This window comes from Acanthaster planci, linkage group LG13 (assembly GCF_054643075.1).
Source record: "Acanthaster planci isolate LZ-2023a linkage group LG13, COTS_SCS, whole genome shotgun sequence".
Classification (NCBI taxonomy): domain Eukaryota; kingdom Metazoa; phylum Echinodermata; class Asteroidea; order Valvatida; family Acanthasteridae; genus Acanthaster; species Acanthaster planci.
Window position 1 is genome coordinate 12,961,387 of NC_141789.1, and position 22,326 is coordinate 12,983,712.

The 22,326-nt window shown below is 42.6% G+C and overlaps 1 protein-coding gene across 2 annotated transcripts in view; it reads right to left on the reverse strand.

The window, feature by feature from the left end:
• The window catches only part of LOC110983369 (uncharacterized), an 85,031-nt gene extending 63,313 nt beyond the window's left edge, over positions 1–21,718 (reverse strand). The window contains exon 1 of one of the 2 annotated variants that reach the window (XM_022242585.2): positions 19,672–21,718. In XM_022242585.2, coding sequence (XP_022098277.2) covers positions 19,672–20,648 — 977 coding nt within the window. In that variant the 5' untranslated portion in view covers positions 20,649–21,718. The remainder of the gene's footprint in view (positions 1–19,671) is intronic. The other variant, XM_022242586.2, reaches the window with a different exon arrangement.
• Between the last annotated feature and the right edge of the window lie 608 nt (positions 21,719–22,326).

The following is a 22,326-nucleotide window of genomic DNA, read 5'->3' on the forward strand; positions in this document are numbered from 1 at the left end:
TGTAAGATTTCATCCTCTCAGTTTCTCAACAAATGGTCGGAAAAGTTCTTGATAAAGAAAACTGACAAGGAGAGTGATGCAGTGACACGAACCCCGACAATCCTTGATTCTTCAACAAGTAAAGCACTGACGACTATTAGGGTTTATGGCAGACAAACCGGTACTAGTAGCTGTAAGGTGAATCAGGACAAAAGGACAGAATTTCATACGGCAATATCCTTCTCACGAGACGTTGTTTTTCTTTTACATCTCTCTCACTGGTTCCCATTAACATCAACAGCACGTAATCGCAAGCAGAGACAATGCTTTTTGTCCCATTCAAGGTGATTCAAGTTACAGTAACCGACACGACCAGAGCGACTGCCATTCTGCCATGCCTGTCTTCCTGCTACAGAGAACCAGACAAACCAATTTTCTGCGAAGCGCGCTTGGCCAGTCATTGGAAGATAACCGTGAAATATGAGGAAACCAAAACAGGCACAAAGACCATTAACAGACTGTGGGCCACTCCTGACAGATCCAATATCCAACGCCAACAGCACATGGCGCTGCCTAAAAACCCCTCCACAATGGAAGCAAATTTCAGCCTGCCATCCAGTTTGCCACTTTCCGGGGGGAGATTTCTCTAATTGCGCAGCTAAGACTACATTTGTGTCATGACTCGTTTCATGCAAGGATGGTTATAATTTTGCAACGGCAAGAGAGATTGTGTGCTAAGTGGCATTTTTTCCAAATGAAATAAACAACACTACGGGGGGCTACATGTACATGTGACTGCATGTTTGTTGGACCTTTTTGCATCAATTTCAACAACAGACACACTGTTTTCTTTCTTTATTTCCAATTTTGGATTTCCGCAACATGTTCCCTCCAAAAGGTTAGGTAAGGAAACAGGAGGAACACAGTCACTGTTTTTCTTTCTTATTTTTTTTGTTTGTGTTGGTTTTCAGCGGGAGAAAAATGTTGAGGATTCCTATTGACTTTTAGGCGGCATCCGGATCTGTTGTCTGAAGCTGCCAGTAGATCCAGGTCTTTGCCTATTGTTAATGTGCCAGGACATGCTGACAATTCAGACAAAATCATAGCTCTGAAAGTCCGTTTCGGACAAGTCATTACATTGTATGTACACTACAAGATTCTTTGAAAGGCCAGTAACTCCTAGAGGTAACTCCTAGTCAACTCTTAACTCAATGTTGCCAGGTTGGGTCACATCGGCCAGTATGCACGAGTGAAATATTCTGCCGCACGTTACAAAATTATCATGAAACACTGCCTGAAAGTTTCAGATTCAACACTCCGTCTTTTGAAGAAAACAAAAAATCGCATCAGTAACACAACCTAGGATCAAACATGAATGTACACATGTACAGACCTGTGTCTGTGGTAGTACCGGTAAGTGCCTTTCATTCAATTACTTGTGCACTGTCCGTCAAACAGTTTACAAAATGAAGAGTAACTATCAGCCTCCAGTGGTTTTTTTCTTGCTATACCAACAGACACCAGAATTGGATAAGTCTCCAATTTCACACACAAATTATCCCACACCGAAATATGACCAGAGAGACAGATGCTTTTGATCTTAAATCCGACAAGAGGACATGTCTGTTCCCCGCCTGGATTTGTCACTCGCACAGCACAATTCTTCTAGCGCAGGTGCCCCTCTCTCCGAATTAGTCCGGATAACAGCCCCCTTGTCAGTCCTGCCACATTTTGCACAGTGCTTCCTGGGATATCTCCCCTCCTTCCCCTCCTAGTCAATCTCAAAATTGACCCATTGTCAGGCAGAGCACGTTCACCGCAAGAGGGTTAGGCAGGCAGTCTCAGTTTCAGGCGCAGGATGTGGAGGGGGGAGAGGAAGACAGGGAACATGTACGAGGAGGGCGTGAGCGTGCATGAGGAGGGGGCTTCAGAAAATGTTGGCAAATATTTGATGACGGGAAGAGTGCAGATCAGGGGCTAACATGTACATGTACCTGTGCAGATTGGTGGGACTAGCGGTAAATTCGGCCCTAAAAGCAGAAGTCACGCCCCTTCTCTTCCTTGCCTCCCCCCCCGTATATTGTCAGAAAACTCATTTTAAAAAATAATTCTCATTCCATTGGAATTTAAAGCAAAGAATCCAATGTTACTTCTTAAAAAACCTGTTAAGTTTTAGACTGTAATGCGATGTGCCTTCAAAGATGTATAGAGCTATTAAACATGAAGAAATGTCTTTCGAAACCTCTTCCCATTTTTTGTGCAGTGGATTTATCTTTGGTATAGAGACTCATTGGTACATGTACATGTACAGCTAGTGAACTAAATGAGACATTTAAAAACCAAGGTTACTCGTCCTCAACACATGACATTGTCTTGAAATCAGATCAAGGCCTTACTGGAAAAATAACTACTCCGATTTGTGACTTTTAACATCCTGGTCTAGGGTTGAAACGTCGACCCTTACAGTGATGTCTTTGCTGGCAATAAACACTCAAGCTGATCACATTCGTTCAACCGTCACAAATACATGTAAAGTCTGAAGTTACATCTAGTGGCTTATGAAAGATGAACACTTCTCGAGTGTCACTTCTCAAGTGGTAGCAACGCAGCAGGGAACAAATAAAGTAGAGACAAGGAAAAGACCAGAGAAATAATTCAACCAAATTTATAGACATCTTTGAAATGCACATGATCCACTCTTCCCCAGTTTCGAAATTGAGTCTTTACTGATGTCTTCACAAATTTATCACAAGCCATTAAGCAGAGTGGATCATTTAACAATGCATCTGTGAGCCATCTGCAAAACTGTTCGTCCACAGTTTAGCATATTAACAACTTTGTAATTTCACCAATGACGCACTAGGTTGCAGGGGGGAATGCGGGCGTGACATGTGTCCACTGTAAAGCCAAACTGACATCTAGTTTGGATCTAATTTTATCGTTCACCTGACCTAAGCTAGTCTTTAAAACAAAGAGCAATTTATTCGTGACTTTTCTGAGGATCATTTGCTATCCTCTGAAAATAGCTCTTGTAAAATATTAACATATTTTCAGATGTAGATATACAATTTAAATTGGGGGGGGTTGAAAAAGTAAATGGTACATAAGCAATTTTTTGCATCCTCACTGTCTAACATGTATGGAAATCTAACTTTGCCTGAAGGATGTGGCTTGACTTTTTTCGCTCTTCTGAATTTATATAACGAGTCAGTGCGTCTGTGGTCTTTGGAAATACGTGCTGGTGATTTCCACAGCTTTTGATTGGATTTCACAAAACTGGAGGATACATGTACGAAAGACGTCAAGACCTTGTACATATAGATGGCATTTATACTACTATCAGCTTGCAACCATTCGATGACTGAATTGTACGGATGCATAACATTCAAGATACGGTACTTGCAATACATGTACCAAGTACATGTAGAAAACACATGCCTCTGGTATGCAACACATGTACAGTGTACATTTATGCAATCCATGATTTGGTATGTTCACTCTAAATCGGATACATGTATGTGTGTATACGCACACACAGGTACATGTACATGTACGCACAGCAGACAGCATGTAGTGCATTTTCAAAAAATTTAAGGCTCTTCCCAACTGGTTTGGATAATTCCAGAAATTAAGGGTTCAAAAGTGTGATATTTCTGTGTCCCTGTTACATTTGACCTTTGTTATTTGACATGGAAATATCACAGGAATTGTTTTCAAACTAGTACTATTTGTTTGGCAGGTAATTTGCATTAATTCATCACTCTTGGAAATTAGAAAATGTGTTCTGAACTTACAAAATAATATGCCAGATGTGACAGGGACCCGAAAAAAAATGGACCCCTAATTGCTGGAATTAGCCTCCTAAAAGTCACTCCCACTCCCCAACAAGCCTGCTCTGGCCTACAATGTATTGGTACATGTACAACTCCCCCCCCCAAAAAAAAACCCACACACACAAAATTTATTTACATGTACCGGTATAAAAGTAAGACTTGAAACTTTGCTTTGGAGGTGGCATCAATCATGAGATTCTCTCTTTTTGAGAGAACCGGTGGGTTGAGAACCAACGTTTCAAAATTGATGCTCTGTTCGTGATCCACTGCCTCTTTTTAGAAATGCACATCATCATAAAGGAGGTACATGTACATGTAAGTCGCGCTAGGGCACATCGTCATAAGTTCCTACACAATTTGATGTCCAGGGCACTCGTCCATGTAACAGCACATTTGAATACTGGGATCACAGGTATCAGAAAGAAGGCCACTGTAATGAAGATGGACATGTGTTGACGTACATGTACGGTACCGTACGTGTACTGAAGTTTTTAAGCCGTGCCCTAAATCAGAGAGTGTAATTACATGAAGTTCAATCTGTGCATGTACAGGTGCGTACATGCACAGAAACTGTTTTGCTTGCCACCAGTGAGCACACTTAAAAAAAAAAAAAGGAAATTCAAAAATAGCTCCAGCAACAAGTAGCTTGTGTTGCCAAAGGGGATTCCAACTGACAGATATTGTGTAATTTAATCAAAATTCTGTATTAGTACATGAACAGGAAATCTTCACTGAGATTAAGCCCTCCTCGGCACTAGGCACTATTTGGGAGAAGAGCAAATCAGCAATACAAGTGCAAATTTTGTTCTGCTCTCAAAAGCACCGGTATTTTATCAGCAATACACGAGCAAAATCTGTCCTCGTGCATACATGTAAATGCCCAGGTGCGAACTCTTGAGGGAACTTTGCGATTTTTTCCACATTTCGGCCCGATGCAAATTTACAAGCTGGATGGACTCAGGTGGAATTACGTGTAGTCCAAGTCGAAACACTTCGCAATCTCCCACAAGCCACTTCAAAGTGACTTGTTGTGATGAGACAGAAATTTGACAAGCACTTCATCACGGAGATGTAAAGGGATACATTTCACTTCCTAATGGTTGGCAAGTAAGCAACCAAAACACTCAAAATATCAACTTTTTTTTTCAAGATTATTACGTGGTTTTAAATTACAAGTACATGTACATGCATTTCTTACATGCATTGAGACTTCTACCGAGCTGCAGTTGGTTGGCAATCAACCCATCAAACAAAATCAAAACTCAATCAATCAATTCCTCTTCATTCCCCAATTTACTCCCCAGCACACTGCACACAAGATTTAAAGTTTCAGACCAAATCTAAGATTGTCGTCTGGGCTACGTGTATTTTTGAATTAAAAGAACATTTCATGGGCAATGATAGAGGTACATGTAACAATTTGTTTATGAAAAGAATTATTTTAAGGTACATCGACCACAAACAATGGGGCACTGCACCGGATATTGTGTGAAACTCCTCTTGGTTTTGGCGACAGAAAATCACAATAATGCTGGGAAGCTCCTTACAAGTGGTATAAATGTCATGACGATGAATGCAAAATTCGGCTATTCTGTTTTACAAAAACATCCGCGCAACTCCATACAAAAGCAGAAATTCTGCCATGCGGGTATCGACCCCCTTATTAATCTTAAATCGAAAACAGAAGGTTTTCCAAAAAATTAAACGTGGAATTTAAAGCAATGGTAATACATGTACATGTACTGATTCTTTCCAGAGTAATTTTTTTCATACTTCTTTGCAAAGTCATTGCAAATTTGTGTACGCACAGGTATTTGTCACTCTTCATTTGCATAAACTACGGTACAACCACTTTACAATTTCTTCCACTTTGGTCAGGGGGTTGGGCCATCTCTTCTTCCTCAAACTCACGAGTAGAAACTGCTTTTCCAAAATTGAGCCAGTTCCCATCCCACATACATGTACACAAAAGTCAAAAACACTCCAAGCTGACTTATTTCCTGTAAGTCCACTCCTGGTTTTAATAAATAACCTACCAGTAAATTAAGATGATTTGTCTTATGGTGTCTGAGTGTATTAAAATGCATAACTGTACTGTACCTTTACATGTGTGTCTAGAAGTACTGGTATGTGTAGTTTACTGGATCAAGGAATACCAACCGCAGAGCAAAAACCCACACGTAGACCTTTAACAAGTAACTTTTGCTATTTCCTTCCTCAAAGAAAAGGTGACTCTATGCTTCCACTGTCCTGTGATTTAATTTCACACTGTACTATCTTTCCTGTTTTGACAAAAATTTCCTTTTCTATGCACGTGCACACCTGCATGGGTAAACATCGCACATTGTAAATTGAATTTGTCACTGGGGCACGGAGACGATTCAATTGCCCACAACTCAAGCTTCAGGAGAACGCTGAAAGCTATGGATGTAAGCCCCTCAGTGGGATCCTGGGTAGGCGCTGGGACACGGACGCAGGGGTGCTGGGAGGAGGCTGGAGTTCGCTCGACCACGACACTTGAAAGGGAGAAACGGTAGGGTAAGGGGGAGAAAGATACATGTATGAGAGAGGGGTGTCTGGCCTCCAAGAGTGAAAAGGATGTACATTTATGTATTTTTACACAAAAGTGACGCCTATTGGGCGATGCACTGCATGAGTAACAGCACTTACCGTAAAATGAGCAATGTCGATAAAAAAAAAAACTGCCTTTGATTTGATTTGGATTGAACGACTTGATAGATTCAAGACGCAGCAGTGCGGTGAGTAGCACTTCTCGGCGACGCGCCTGTGAAAATTTCTCGTAATAATGTGAAGATGCTGCCTCTCTCAGCTCGTATCTGTATCCCGGTAACTACTGGAGATTTCCATGCTGCTTCCCCCTGCAGCTAAGTGTGTCTAAGGTTGCAGGCCAGTATACATGTAGGTCCAAAATTGCCTGCATGGACCAAATCACGATTTGTAGGCTGTCAAACTCTCCTATTAGAGCGTTTCGCAGCACATGGACTGGGTGGTTTGTTAAAACAGTGATGAAATCCACGGGCAGGAGTGCAAGCTTGTATTTCTGAAAGTATCGGACCAAATGGGGCCCTCCAAATTGCCCTATTTTGCAATGGAGTGTAGACATCAATTTTCAAAATGGCGGTGGGCCTCATGACTGTTTTAAAGGGTGATTTTCTCTGGCGAGAAACATCTTCAAAAGTCATCAGGTAAGCCACTGAAAATTGAAAGGAAAATGAAAGATGAGGAAGTGAGCTTTATTTGATATGTGTCTTGAACACCTGTGACACTTTTTTTTTTTGAATTGGGGACATTTTTCACTGTTGTCTATGGCAGCTTATTTTACTGGTCTGTACCCCTAGGTAAGAGTTGCGCGGGTCCAGAAGTGGCAAAGGAGGACAGCACTCCATGGGAAAGGGGGCTGGCTTTCTGGGAAGATAGACTGGTGCATACATGTATAGGCCTGTACTACCCGCTGTCTAGTCTCTCCAGATATTGAATTAGCCACATTTTTCCTGCCTCGGGGGCGTCCAACGCTGCTCGACTGGATGCCGTGCTCCACTGCAGCTACAAGTACTGTAGTTGCTGCCGTGGCGTACTGTACCGTTACTTGTTCAGTAATTAACTCGATTCCCAACCACAAAAAAGGGGCAGCTGCAGGATAGATTGTAAATGTACATGTATGTAGAATAGTAGAGGAAAAGCATGAGAGACAGATGGAAGCGAGGGACTGTGTTTTGTTCGCTTAACAAACCCCTACTGTGTTTACCACTTATAATGTAATGCATCGTGCTCCTACCGCTACCAGTATATTACAGGCGCAGGTGAACGTGTACAGTACATGTACAGCCTACAGGTACATTGTATTTCCATGGAAAGCCAAGCTTCAGTTGCATGTACCGGCACATGTACATGGATAATGTACAGTGCTTTTGCAGGTGTTATACATGTACATGTGCGGGCAAACTGCTTTCAGTGGGGGATTATTCGCATTTCAGAGCAAAGTCTGGCTTTGACTGGACAATTGCTCAATTGCAACAAGATACGTGTAGCTTGTGAACAGGTAGAAAAGATACACGTACCGCGGTACCAGCTTATTTGACTGCTGCCTGGCTGAGGGGTGTGTTTAAAGACATCTTTTGCCTTGTCAGCTGCAAAGAAAATTGCCCCAATGGATGCCCTTTGGCCAGGTAGACAATGCATCACTCTGACTTGAAAACGTACAATGTACAGCAGTTTGCAGGACAATAACATGGGGGAGGGGAGAGTGGATGGGTGGAGGGGGAGAGTGGGAGGTGTCCTACTTCAACTGATCCTGAAAATGGGAAAAACTGGCTGGGCGAATCACATGTGCTTCGTCTCCCTAGAAGACAACTAAAAATCCCAGAAATACCGTACATGCACCGGGTATATGTACATGAAACACAACTAGGCACATATACATGTACATGTACCGGTAGAATGCTACATGTACATGTACATGTATGTGAAGACTTCAATGCTGACCACAGATCATTTACCCACACACAAAAATGGTCCGTCTAACCTCAATGGCCAACATGTACACACACTGTACTATAGTTCTACCGTTATACAATGTAAAGACAAGGGAGAGAAGTTTAATGGAAAAACGATAACAACTGGGAATGCTGACTGAGGCCACAGGGTTAGAGGGACCAACTTGGGGGAAGCAGTTAGAGACACTGTGGGGAAGGGTATACACAGACAGGCCCCCCTCTGCCAACAGTGACTTGTAAAATCCTGGCTCACTCTACCCATTGAATGTTCTCAGCAAGGACAGTGGAGACTTGAACAGCTGGTACATATCGCTACCTACACTATATTATTTAAGGTTATGCTTTTCACACGTGGATCCCTTTTTAAATACAGGGAGCATGCACTACACAGCTGCAGAGCTTTTTGCTTTATTCTGGGAGCCTACCGCTAATAGGATCAGGAACTGACAAGATCAATAGATGTTCAGAGACCAGGGCCACATTTGGAGACGATAGTTTTCATAATCTTCCTTCAAAGGCGAATCTGACGCTTGACGGATCAGCTCAGCAGTGTACATGTACATTTAGATGGGCACTCATGCACCTTACACTCCAGAAATACTGGTCTATTAAAATCACAATGTGCGGTATATGACTTAGGCTTTTCAATGACCTGACTGTTGATCTCCAGCTATAAAAATTAATAGTGTGTGCAGTTTGTGGATTTCAGCTTCAGAGCAACAGGCTGACTTTGTTTGCTGTTGGACACCACGTGCCATCTTGGATGTGCAAAAAAGCCACTGACCACTGTTAATGCATTAGAGCACGTACATAGGCTATACGAGTAAATGCGACACAGCAGCTTCCCTTTGGGACAACTTCTGAGAGGTAAAAAGGATGATATAAATGAATATTTTACAACAGGTGTGCGTTACGGTGAACAACCTCGAAACATTTCGTACCGCATGGGCACTTTCGCAAGAAGATTGTAACAAGTATACCTATCCAGTTTCTCGCCCCAGCTGTTCGAATTTTAAGCACCTCAGCTACCCCCAAATGAAAAAAAAAAGTTTACAGTGTGACAAGCATTAAGTTGAATGCTGCTGTAAATAGGGCGGAAGACTGGATATAGACAGACAATACCAGGGTGCTGTCTGGACTTTTTGAATGACAGAGCCTGCTGCTGATTTGTTTTTCTGACGAGACAATTTTTTTGAGGCATACCACGAAGAAAAGAAGCAAGCTGTTGCACACGGTCTTAAAAAAAATCTTAAGACTGTTATCACATGTAACTTCTAGAGACTTTACGACGAGTCTTGTCAGAATACATGTACTGGTAGTTCTCCGTTCCATCAACTACACGTGGCCCCGGTGGATTAACGCTAACAGCCCTGAATCCTCCAATTTTGATACGATTTTGCACACACCCCTAAGGAGTTAGGGTTAATGTCCGAAAAATTAAAACTCCTGTATTTTTTTCCTGATGGGGCCTTGCAGGACCTGTATTTCCAGAGAGCACAACCCTGTGCCAAAAAATTTTCCTGTGACTTGTAATATGTAACCCAAGGCACCAATCTTTTTTTAAATCTAAGAATGCTGCAAGGGAAAGAAAATCGGGATGACTACATTTTGAAAAAAAAATTTCAGGTCTTTCTCCTTTTTAAAAAATTCTTTTTTATAAACTACTTGTACGAGTACCTGTACATGTGTATGTTGGCTATTCAAACCCATCAGAGTCTGTGAGTTAGCCACGCCCCTTTGACAAATCTGTGGCATTTTGTTTGTTGAGTTTTTCTTAATTCCAATTTTGTATACGTATCGTGCAACTGGACAATATTTCACAAGCTGTACTGACGTGATTCTTCCACCACAGGTCAATCGCATCGGCATGCCAGCAGCAGAGAAGATTTCCCGCAGTGCTTTTGCACAGTTGTTTGGACCCGTTCCAAGATAATACCGACAATACGTACAGGTATGCCAGTTCAAGGTGTTGTCTATCGATCCAGGTGGGTATCAGTACAGTAGTTTTTTTTTTGACTCTCGGGCGACGGGCCCTTTCAGGCAAATAAACACTGTCCAGCATCAACAGACGACCTTTCAAGCACTCCGGAGAAACTTCAGCGGCAGAAAGGGGATGGTAATGCAATGTTTACAGTATAAAAAAATTTACAGGTATTTGTTTTTGAAGGAAAGGTTACAAACGTTGCATGATGAAATACACATCCAAATCAGACTACACGGTACACTGTACATCTCATAAACTTTGAACAGCACCACTGCCTTCATCTGCCTTATAAAATCTACTACCAAACAATTCCCCTCAAACAAATTTGCTCTAAAAGCTACGAGTATACCCTTTGAAGCAAACACAAGTTGTGTAGAGCGTGTATCGGTGCATACCCTACGACCTGAAACATTTAGCTGCTGGGTTTGAAACCATGGAAGGTTACAAGTTGGTTCCCTACTCCCTAAGAAGATATCAAGAGACAGTTGACAGGGGAATGTACGACTGAGACGGGACGATAAATTACTGGTACATTTGTACATGGACTGGTACATGTCGGTATGAACAGAAACTTGTAGACAATGTATACATGTACATGTATCACACTTTTGTGGTTGGGAACATTACATGTATGGGCTATCTGACTTCAATTTCTTGATGTACCGGTACATGTTCTATGCTATGGCAATGAGGTCCAGATATCCTCCCTTTCCCCATTCCATTCACTGTTGTCTCATCCATTCAGTTGGATGATAATGGGCCAATTTATGTCCTGTCTCCAGACAATTTGCCTGTTGAACTCCAAACTCAACTTGTGGAAAGAGGACATCTCTGGGCGCACCCAGGGTACGCCGCCCACGGGGGGCCATCAGTCTTGACCTCTTCAAGGACATGCTGCTGGTCAGCCAAACAAGGCCAGTGGTAATTGGACACTGCTTGTTCTGCCCAGGTCAGTGATGAGAAGCCAGACTGAAAAAAAATGTTTGTGGGACAACAGGAAGGGCCCTGGGGGATCCCAGGTTACCACTTGACCCCAAATGGGGACAAGGGAAATAGCTTTTATTGTTCTCTCTTCGTCTTTGAAGCACTACAGCCTTACATTTAAAAGCACATTACACAAATCCTTCAATCCCAAATCTGTTGTATTTGTTTACTGTATGGTATCAGTCCCAACTATAGTTGGGCCGGCCCAACTGCGAGCACATGTGACCCACTCTGCGAAAATGAGTCTTAAGTCGCCAGAGCTACATGTACTTTGGAGTAAAAAGTGTTTTAGAAGAATTTTGCAAAGTGTAAATCAACAGGAACCCACAGCATTTGTCACCGTGGGGTATCCACTTTCATCAGGATGCCAAACTGAGTGATACATCAAAACAAAAAAAATCGATTTTTTTTTTTAAGTACATATAAAAACTCAAAAAGTGGCTCTGGTGACTTAAGACTCATTTTCACATATACTGTACATGTACAGCACAGATTGCCAGTGTGTGCCACAGCATGTGCCAAAGTCATTTCATTTGTAACAAGTCGTGCTTGCTGAAACTGCATTAGTGAAATGCCAGGTTGGCAAATTTTAGATGAATTATGTCAGGCGTGACCTGCATAAACTTGGAGAAGGTGGAGAGATATTCTACAGAAATCTGCTCAGTTGGGCCAGCTCAACTGTAGTTGGGACAGACGCTGTAGTTGGGGTGTACCAGTACTTTGACATGAGCTTTAAATAATTCTACAGCTGGAGACAAATCCTTCACGTTTCTGCTTCTGATATATATGGGATAACATAGAACTTGACGAGTCTTTGATGTATTTTTAGGGGTTTGCCAATGTGAAGGTCAGATGTACATGTACTGTAGAGTACCATATTTATGGAGATGTATTTACTTCAACAGAGCAACAGATGGAAAACTACTTTGCATACATTCACAGCAGGGTCGGCGCCTGCTAAATTTACATGCACTTCGCCTCATCAAGAATTAGAGTACGGTACAAGGATGCTTTTGTAAGTAACAAAGATGTACATGTACATTGTCCACACTGCAGTACCATCTGCTAGTTTACGACTCAAATGAAATGTTAATGCTCACGCTGAATAAATTTTGCAGATGCAATGATTAATTAATAGTCAAAAGCCAGTGAGTTGAAATACTCAAGGCCGCGGCTGATTTCTGCAATTTGCGGCAAATTGGTCAAACCATTGGCTTAATTATGTCCTTCAGCCAGGCAGTGAGTGAAATGACAAATGCAACACAGCAACATGAGTGCATGTATAATACTGGTGTATCCATCCAGGTACTTGGTAAGTGTCCTTCTGATTTAGAAGATCATCTTCAACGCCAGTTTTCTGGAGGCATAACTGGAGGGGACAGCGTTTTGCACTTCCTACAAATCTGAACGGGACTGAGGCCATGCAATGAACAAAATGTGCAAATAATGAGCGCTGGTCCAGTTACAAAGGACATTATATGACAGTGTACGTGTAGCATGTGATGAATGCACACACATGTAATCACAGAGACCAGAATTACTAATCACTATGGACTAGGTTCACGCGTATATACGTAGTTGTAACACATATACCAATACATGTACAATACACGTAAAAGGGTTTAATTTTTTTCTAAATCAAAAGAACGTAAATATTCATCTACCAAGAATAATGAATACGTGTATACAATGTACACATCATAAACGACACATGTACTTTGTACAGGTACTATGTTCACCCACATGTACTTTACATGTGGTTAATTTCAGAAATTAGGGGTCCAAAAGTGGGACATTTTCATGTCCCTGTTACCCAACATCTGATCTTTGTTATTTGACATGGACATATCACTGAAATTGATTTCAAACTATTACCATCTGTTTGGCAGGTAATTTGCATTGATTCATCACTCTTGGAAATTAGAAAATGTGTTCTGAACTTACAGAATCGTCAGATGTGACAGGGACACGAAAAAATGGACTCCTAATTTCCCGAATTACCCATGTACATGTATGCTTCTTGGGCACAGTAACTTCCACAGTTCAACTGCTAAATGAATGCAAAGACCTATCAGAAAGTTCACGGCCATTCTCTGGCAGAGGAAGTACCAACTTTCCTGTAGTTTAATCCCTTCTGTGGGGAAATGGGTTCAACGCAGTCGGCACAGCGCAGGGTAACCACACAGTGCATGGTAACCAGCTGACCTGGTAAACACCAGGGCTGTGACCATGATACACAGCTGCCATCGGCTGGACTGAATCAGTGTTTGTAAAGACTTCTAGTCCAAGTTCCCTTGGGTTGAATACATGAACCGATAGTCTGCTATATTACGTGTTCCTGTGCATCGAGCCACCAACAGCTGCAACAAGACCGGTGTTGCACATCACTTGGTCTTGTTTGTTTCCAACATTAACCCTAACTACCCAAAACCTGCCATACTCCAATAGCTTTCTAGTGCATGCAGGAGCCTAGAGGGTTAGGATTAATCATTTTGATTTTGATGGAGAAATGATATGTCCACACCAACCATAGAGAAAGCACAGGGCTACCACAGGTTCAGGCACATACTGTAGTGCATGTATGTATTGGTACATGTAAGACTCTTAACGCAAGAGCTACATTGTGATATGTTATCCCCCTAAACCAAAACATTCTCAGCTATTGGAAGCTAATCATACACGGTAGGCACGCATTTATACCTGTTTTACATACTAAGTGTGGACATTCCTTTGTTCTCCTGTGGTTAAGGAAACCTGAGGAAAATGCTCCTTTTTCTCCAACTTGGATAGCCTACATGTAACTCCTTCGAGCTGGATTTTTTATGATGAGTTCCTAATGTGTTCCTCTTCATTTTGCCACATATAACCTTGACCCCAAAATGCCTCTAAAACTGTTTTTCAGAGAGGGGAAAACATTGTGTGGACGTGTGAAAGTCCACACAATGCCATAGCACCCTACATTAACTGGACTTTACTTCTTTTGTGCTGAAGTCCACACTATGTATGCCATGCCTGCACAGTTCTGTTCACCCAAGAAAGTACATGTGCTGTACACCCACAAGCTGACCAGAGCACTAAACCGGATACATGAAAGAAGCCGGACGCTGGCAAATCAGTCAAAGCAGTTTTAAGCGGGCAAGTTGTACGTGTATATTTACAATGTAGGCCTACCTGCCATCCACAAGACAAGACGGCTCTGACATTATAGATGTAAGTAGGGCTCAAAATAAATGGAGACAGTTTTCATCATGTAGGCGGGCAGCGGATGGATTGGATTTCTCTCTCGCACCGCCCTTCTGCCTCTTGCAAGTCCTCCAAAACGGACGGGAAGGAGATGAATTGGCACAACTTTCAGGCTTCTAGTCAGTGCTAATAAAGGTACATGTAGAAGTAAAATTGGCTTACAAATAGATTGTACAATTTAGTCAGAACTACAGGACGCATGATGTCAGGGCACAAAACGCTCTCAGAACGCATCCAAACAGGTCAAGAGAAAGTGACAGCAACGTGGATGGTACTTTGTAGCAACACGGACATGAGAACACAGGCTCTCTCTCTCTCTTTTAAATTGTCAAGAAATGTGCTTGACCCACATTTTGCACTGCTCCCTAAAAATTCCAAATAAAACCTCAATGTATCTGCTTTCCATGCACAGTGTACATGTACAGCCAAACGTGTTTTTTGGGCAATCGTGGACGTTCCTATTGTCCTCTTTTGTTTATACGTTATTTTTTTGGAAGGCCTCTAATATGGTTTGTACACGTTTGCAATCGTGGACGTATCGGGAATCGTGGACGGTCATTAATTCTCTTGTTTAACATCCACGATTGTTTAGGCACATCAGTGCATGTAGACATATTTCAAATTATACTCTACTGTGCACAGATAAACTGTATCCAACATACACACACACCCTTACATATGTATACTTGTGGGGTATTTCCTTCGTTCTCGTGTACAAATTTCCCACACAACATGGAAAAAATGTCAAATCACTGCCATTTCAACCATATTCAGTTTCCTGGGTTGAAATTTCAACCATATGTCTCTTATATTTAACACTTCAATTTGCGACGGATGATGGCACTTGAAAATTCCTCCTTTTTGAGTAAATTTGAAATATCTATTTCATGAAATTCTCGTGGGATACTACTTTAGTAGCCCACAAGGCACCACGTACAAGCGCACAAAAACCTTACGTACAGTGTACAGTAGTTCAAGTCTGTCGTGTTTTCCAAAACTCCTTTTTCCCTCCAGTTTGAGAACCTGAGAACTGATGCTGAGAGCGTGGGTCTTAGTGGGAAGTACTTAATTTCGGGCAGAGAATCTTGTCATGGACCCCGTATCCCCTTAGTGGGAGGGGTAATGCCATGTCTCAGTGCATGTTTTTGTTTTATTACCATATACACCAGACGTGCATGTCTATGACCGTGTGCCATTCGTACACCACAGCACTGCCACATGTACTGCAGTCTGTATGCCTTGTAAACATGTCCATTTTTATAGAGAAAAGTCAATGGAAAAACAAGTCTGTCCATTACATAAGAGTTCAAACAAAAAAAAAAGAGTGCCATGTACATGTACATGTACCTGGTGTGCCTGAAACATCAATACCAAGATTCTGCGCTCTTTGTAAAGAGGGAAAAAAAAGAAGGTATTGATTGCCAATGATGTGGTTGAAAACTGTTCACCCTTCACACAGACTTGTGTGGTGAGCTTTACTTAAATGATGGAGGGGCTCATGAATGCATTCATGTACATACAACAAAGACTGAGCCTAGGGATTTACAATGTACTTGACCTTCCTGGCAATGCCACAGGAATTTTTTGGAGTGGCGTCTCTCAAGCACTAGCACTACCCACTTTCAAACTAACATTTTGTGTATAAAGTTGCAAATTGTTTCTGAATGGACAAGATGAGACACTGTACAATGTCCACGTGCCGTAGTTTCACGTTGAATTTTTGAAAAACTTCTAGAGAGATTAATCCAACTAGAACTGCACATGATGTTGATAGACATACATGTAAGTTCAGAGAAAAAAAGATACATGTACCGTACATAAACATGTGCATCACAGAATATACAGCAAATCTCTTCAGAACAATACATACAAGGGTTACATTTTACCTTTGGGTAAAAGATTAACAACTGCTTTTTGTGTCCAAAAACCACCCGTTCTGGCTCTGTGTAGGTACACATTTCTGTATGGTACAGTATGTACGGTACATGTACAGTACGTGTACATTTGTACAAGTGTGCTAAAATTGTGCTTGACCCCGTCAACAAGAAGAGTACAGTGAAGTTTAGGAATTAGTCATTCTGTAATTTGATATTCTCTGAACAGTGCACATGTATGCACTCTGTAGGCCTAGACTTGTGCACTGGATGAGGCGGGGTCCATTCCAGGTGACTTTTTGTCTTGCGAATATTTAACCAACTAACTTGCAGATGATGACTGACATGTACCCATGCAATCAGCAGAGGCAATGGGGGAAACACACCATGCCATTAAATCAATACATTTGTCCGCCATTGGTGGGAACGTATTGATCTGCACGCCTGCAATTATCAGGATGTCCCAATCTTTCACGAGGGGGAAAAGTTGGCTCAGAACCCAGGCAGAGGTCAGTGAAGGACGTACACTGTACAATGTACAACTTACTGTAGCTACATGTATGTATGTATTTGAGTGAAGAGTTAAATTGATGCAGCACAGCGAACAGTAGTGTATGGAAACTTTAGCAACTTTAGTCACCTGCACATTTGTACGAGTACATGTACATGTACATACATATATATACATGTGCCGGAACTCATGTAGCACAGTGATCAGTTTTGTTCACTGGTACTTTCCACGCTACATATATCTGCCACAGTGATCCAGGTTCAAATCCCTTCCATTTCAACATGTGCATTGGGGGGATTTTTTTAATGTCCCTGCTTCATTCCACAGACTTTCCAAAGAATATCGATCTCTGGATTTCTTCTCATTTCGGACAATGAACTCTCGGTAACTGTATTCTCTCCGCAGATACGGGCAGTTTCAAGGTTTCAAACATGAAAATACTAATTCCGTTGTAACTTACATGTAAGGACCTACATGTATCACAAACAGAGGAAATAAAGATTTTGATCTCTGGTACACAATTCAGCCCATGAAACAAAACATTTCTTTTCAGTGGCTTGCCCCCTCTTAAAAAACCGACCCCATGCCCTCGCCTGGAGGACATCAAAATAATTTACAGCTTGTTAAAAACATATATGACTTGCTCCTTGATTTATTCCATCTCTTGTTGAGAGTCAGACACGAATACTACTGCAAAGCTATTTTTCCCAGCTCGCGATCTCACCTACGGTGTGAAACAGACAGATTCAAGTGTTTACCCAAACTGTAAATATCCCTCAACAAAATGATGGAGGATGGGGTTAAAGTAGCAACAGTTGGGCTGGTGTGCCAGCAAAGGGGTCTCCCCTGTGAAGGGGAAAATCTGGGTCAAGATGCCAAAAATGTGCCCTATGCCACTGTAGGGTACATGTAGTCTCTGACTCGCAAAAACTTGTAAGAGTGGGGGAAAATGGGAACAGTATATACATGCTTACAAAAACTGACACCTCAGGCAGGCAACAGAAAAAGACTACATGTATTTCTTTAGCATTTCAAAGAGTATCCCAGTTTATGACTTTGAGCACTACTGGCATCATTAACCATAACCCCCACCAATAGTTCAGGGCCACTGTGACAATACATGTACATGTACAAACATTCTGTCAGAAGTTCCTGGTGCCAATTTCCACAGTTTCATTAAACTAATTCCAACTGACTCCACCTTTATTATCAGTTGTATTTAAAAGTCACTTAGCTACTAGAATTGAAACTTGCCTTCAATGGTCAAGGCTACCGTAGATTTCGGCCTACAAATACTGTCCTTTTTTTTACATCACAAACAGATAGTGACATCGTCTGGAGTTACAGAAGTTTCACAACTGCACTATTTTCTGTCACAAAAATTGTATTTTTTAGTAAATATTTTAGTTTTTTGGAAAACCCTTTAATTTCCAGTTTCTTCTTTAAAATTGCATCTAACATGTACCAAACATTTCAGAATCCCTGATAAACAAATTTTTTGAAATTTGAAAACATTAATTTGTACACAAATCTTTACCTACAGTACAGATGTCGCTGAAACATTTGGAGTGTTGGACCAGAGGCAAGATTTGCCTCAGCAAGCACGCACTAATAAGAATAGGTACATGTAGCTGTAAGATATTGCTGGCTCTGCATCATAAATCATGTGCCACTAAATTGTAGCCAGGCAAAACGTCAATTAAGCTGGTTTGCACACCTGACATCATTTCAGCAAATTTGGTTTACAGGAAATGTGCCAGACTGATAAACGTAATTAGTCTCATCCACTTTCCCATCATTTTCGTGAGCGACTTATCGGCACTCAAAAAACTCTCTCTTTCTCTGACCTCTCCCTCTAATGAGTTAGCAAGGAAATTTGATAGCCGAGCCCAAAGCACGATTTTCGACAGTTTCTGAAGAGCAAACATGGGCAGTTGGCCCCATCCCGCCCGGCACACATTTTGTATGCTCATGAAAGCGAAAAAAAAAAAAAGACGACCTTCATCAGAGGATGGACACATGGCAAACAGTCTTGAAAACTCATTTCTAAATAATAAATGTCCCTGTAATATGACCTAATAGGTAGCACATGTCTCAGTAAACTTCAACAACTCTGAAAGTTCAAGGCAGATCACATCTAATGCATCTCTTCCTCAGCTGCAGTACGTAAGGTTACAAAATCTGCTCTACCTCGATATTTTTGGCACAATAATCTAAACGCCGATTGTAACTGCAATATTATGACAAGGTACCCGGTACAACAATGTACACTGTACATGTACGTTACGCTCAGTTGCACACACTGCGATTAACAATCGTGCTTCATTTGTAAATTTATGAATGTACGCAAAAGATCACTTGGATATCAATGCAAATTCTACAAAGAGTACAAAGAGTTTAAGAAAAATGTAATCATTCACTTTTACAGTATCTCAGGACAAACAAATAATGAATGCATGTAATTGGTACTATGGATTGTGTCACTGGCTAAACCTTCTAGTAATCTCTACTTTGACAAAGTTGCTGATGAAAAAAAGGACCGACAGATCATACCGCCAGGTTGATTAACGGCAAAGCGAGTGATTACTTGCACAGATTGATCTGCCGTGCCCAATGCCTAAAATAACGACCACCAAGTACCGTACCGGTATACACGTACAGGCACACTTCACTTGCACAAGGCTGTATACATTGCACTGGTACCCGAGCACTTGGAATAGTCTTTACAGAACAACAGGGAAGAACTCACCCATGACGTAGAGCTAGACTTGTTTTGGGGCAGTCCACGCCAAAAATCTCTTCTTCTGTCATCGTATGGAGGAAGATCTGGGAAACGTACTGATTGGATGCCTTGTCATCGTGTACCATGTGCATGACTTGGTCCATCTCCTTCCTCACGACGGGTTCCTCCCGTGACCACAAGTAAGTTGACAATGTACTGTCCTTGGCGCATCGCACGTTGACGAAGAACATCTTTCGCTTGCCGGGCACAGGGTCGGCGGCACACAGGTCCACAGTCACTTTGAACAGGCACGCTTGGTGTCCCAGGCAGAAAAGGACGGGATCGCAGCCTGTTTCGGTGAGTGGCGACTGAGCTATCGGAGGATTCACGAGCTCTCGGAATGCGTCTGCCTCGTTCATGCCATCTTTGCCGCTCCGTGGCTGCCGGAGGAACGATGCGGTGGTCTTCTCCGGGGACAGGCCCTTCGAGAACTTGTCCCTGACCGTGAAGATGTTCCCGTTGGCCCCCCATCCAAATGGCTTGACCAGCTGTGACTGCACTGCGTCGAAGCGGTAGGAAATTTCGGCGATGAAGCTGTCCCTGGGGCACGTGAAGAACGCCCGCTGGTTCTCGGTCCACTTGTAACGCGTCTCCTCCGAGTTTCTGGTGAGGACGTGGTCGTACCTGACCCGGGGCTGCTCAGGAGGCACTCTCCTCCCAGGTTGGGCCATTTTCGGATTTTTGGGCATGGCCATTTTCTGCGGCATGGCCACCTGGGCGCCCTTCTCCAAGCCCTGCCTGGGCCCCCGGTTTTTCCCCATCAGGGCAGGCAGCATACCTCGCCTGTTCAGTTGCGGGAAGCGCGGCCGCGGTTCAAAGCTCCCTGCCTGGCCCACGAGGCACAGCAGCAAGCAAGGCCACAGCACGACGCACACCCACGCCATCCGCCAGTGGAGGCACTCCGACCACAGACAGGCCAAGCGTTTACCGTCAGCACAGCACATGGCGATAGCAATGGAGATCAGTCTCCTGTCCAGCACCGCGTATTATCACAACTGCAATGAAGACTGTCGCTCCACACATTGAAATGTACAACGTACTCTTCATGCAGGAACACCGCTCACCTAAACATGTTTTATTTACCTTGATTAATAATACGTCCTGCACCTGCAATGCTGCAACCTACCGAAGCACCAATCAGCTGCATCGTGATCACTTGTCATTTATCTGTACACACTGGCATGAGTGGATACAAACCGTATAAACAACCATCCCTCTACTGGCCTCAGTTTTTTTACCCAAATCGGTAGCAAGGTACTGGTATTTGAATGAAGCTAAACTAGTAGTAGTACATAGCGTCATGGGCACAGACTGGTCATTACTACATATTACTAACAAGAGAATGTGGGTGGTGAAAGTAACAATTCACTGATGTATCACAGAAGTAAAAGTCATGAAATCAGATTCATAACAACCACTGATTCACAGTTACCAGATGATTTATCTCTTAAGCGAGTTCAATGACACTGCCTTTAACTTTACATTCGCCAAAGCACTGTCACTTAGTACGTACACATGGCCTATACGTCAAACCCGAACACGAATCCATGATTCATTTACGTCGGCAAGCAGAGCAGAAGTGAAGACCTCGTCATCGGACTGACTTCCTTTGCCACAGGATAAACACATGTCATGGCATAGGCTACATGTAATGAACCAACGAGAGCAGGCTTGGCTTGATCTTCGTGGTACACGAAAAGTTTTCAGTGACCACTTTCTATCCGACGGCGTGGTGCTTATAACGCCTGTTCCGCACTGCCATAGGCCCCCTAATCACCATTTCCGTTCCAGAAACAGTGTAATTTGCGCGGTCACATTACTGACAAAGCAGCCGACACCCCGTGGACTGCAGAGCCGAATCGACAAATGCAGAAAGCCTGTGGAAATTCTGGCTAGAAATAGGGAAGTTCAGACACCGCGCACCGCGGCCAGGTTCGTGCCAAGGGTTCCGTACATTGTGCAGTACGTAGGGCCTACATGCAGTTTCTTCCACTCTACTTGCGAAAACCTAAACAACCTTTATCCTGCATCATGCATGTGGGATCGATTAGCGACTTCGCTGGGACGAGAGAGGGCGGTGTGATAGTTTATTGAGATCATGACAAAGGGACGAAAGTGCCACCCCACCCCTCGGATGGGCGTTGGGATAGGCGCACCGACCTGTGAAAGAGGGGATAAAAAAAAATTTGCTATTTCGACGAAAGTTCTCTGAATAAGCCAATTTTCCGTTCTGTTGCCATGTTGAATTCAGCAGCCCTGCGTGAAAAAATGAAAAAAGCTAGAGGGGAACAAATTGTCTACAGTGATTAACAATCGCAAGCATTAATTCGCCAAATGTTACACAGCGTTATCGTAAATTTGTTCCTCACTATTATATCTTCTGAGCATGTGCACATGAAACGTTAAAAAGGCTCGTTGTGCCCTGTTATCAAATACAAATTTTCATATTGTTCGCTCGTCGCCCAGTGCCTGAACAGGGTGCGGGGGGGGGGGGGGGCGGTCACCTTGCACTGTGATTGGCTACATTGGCATATTCTGCGACCACAAGGTTATCACAAGTTATGACCATTATTTAATTTTTTGGTTCACCAATGGCAATGCTTTGGCCATATGATAAAAACA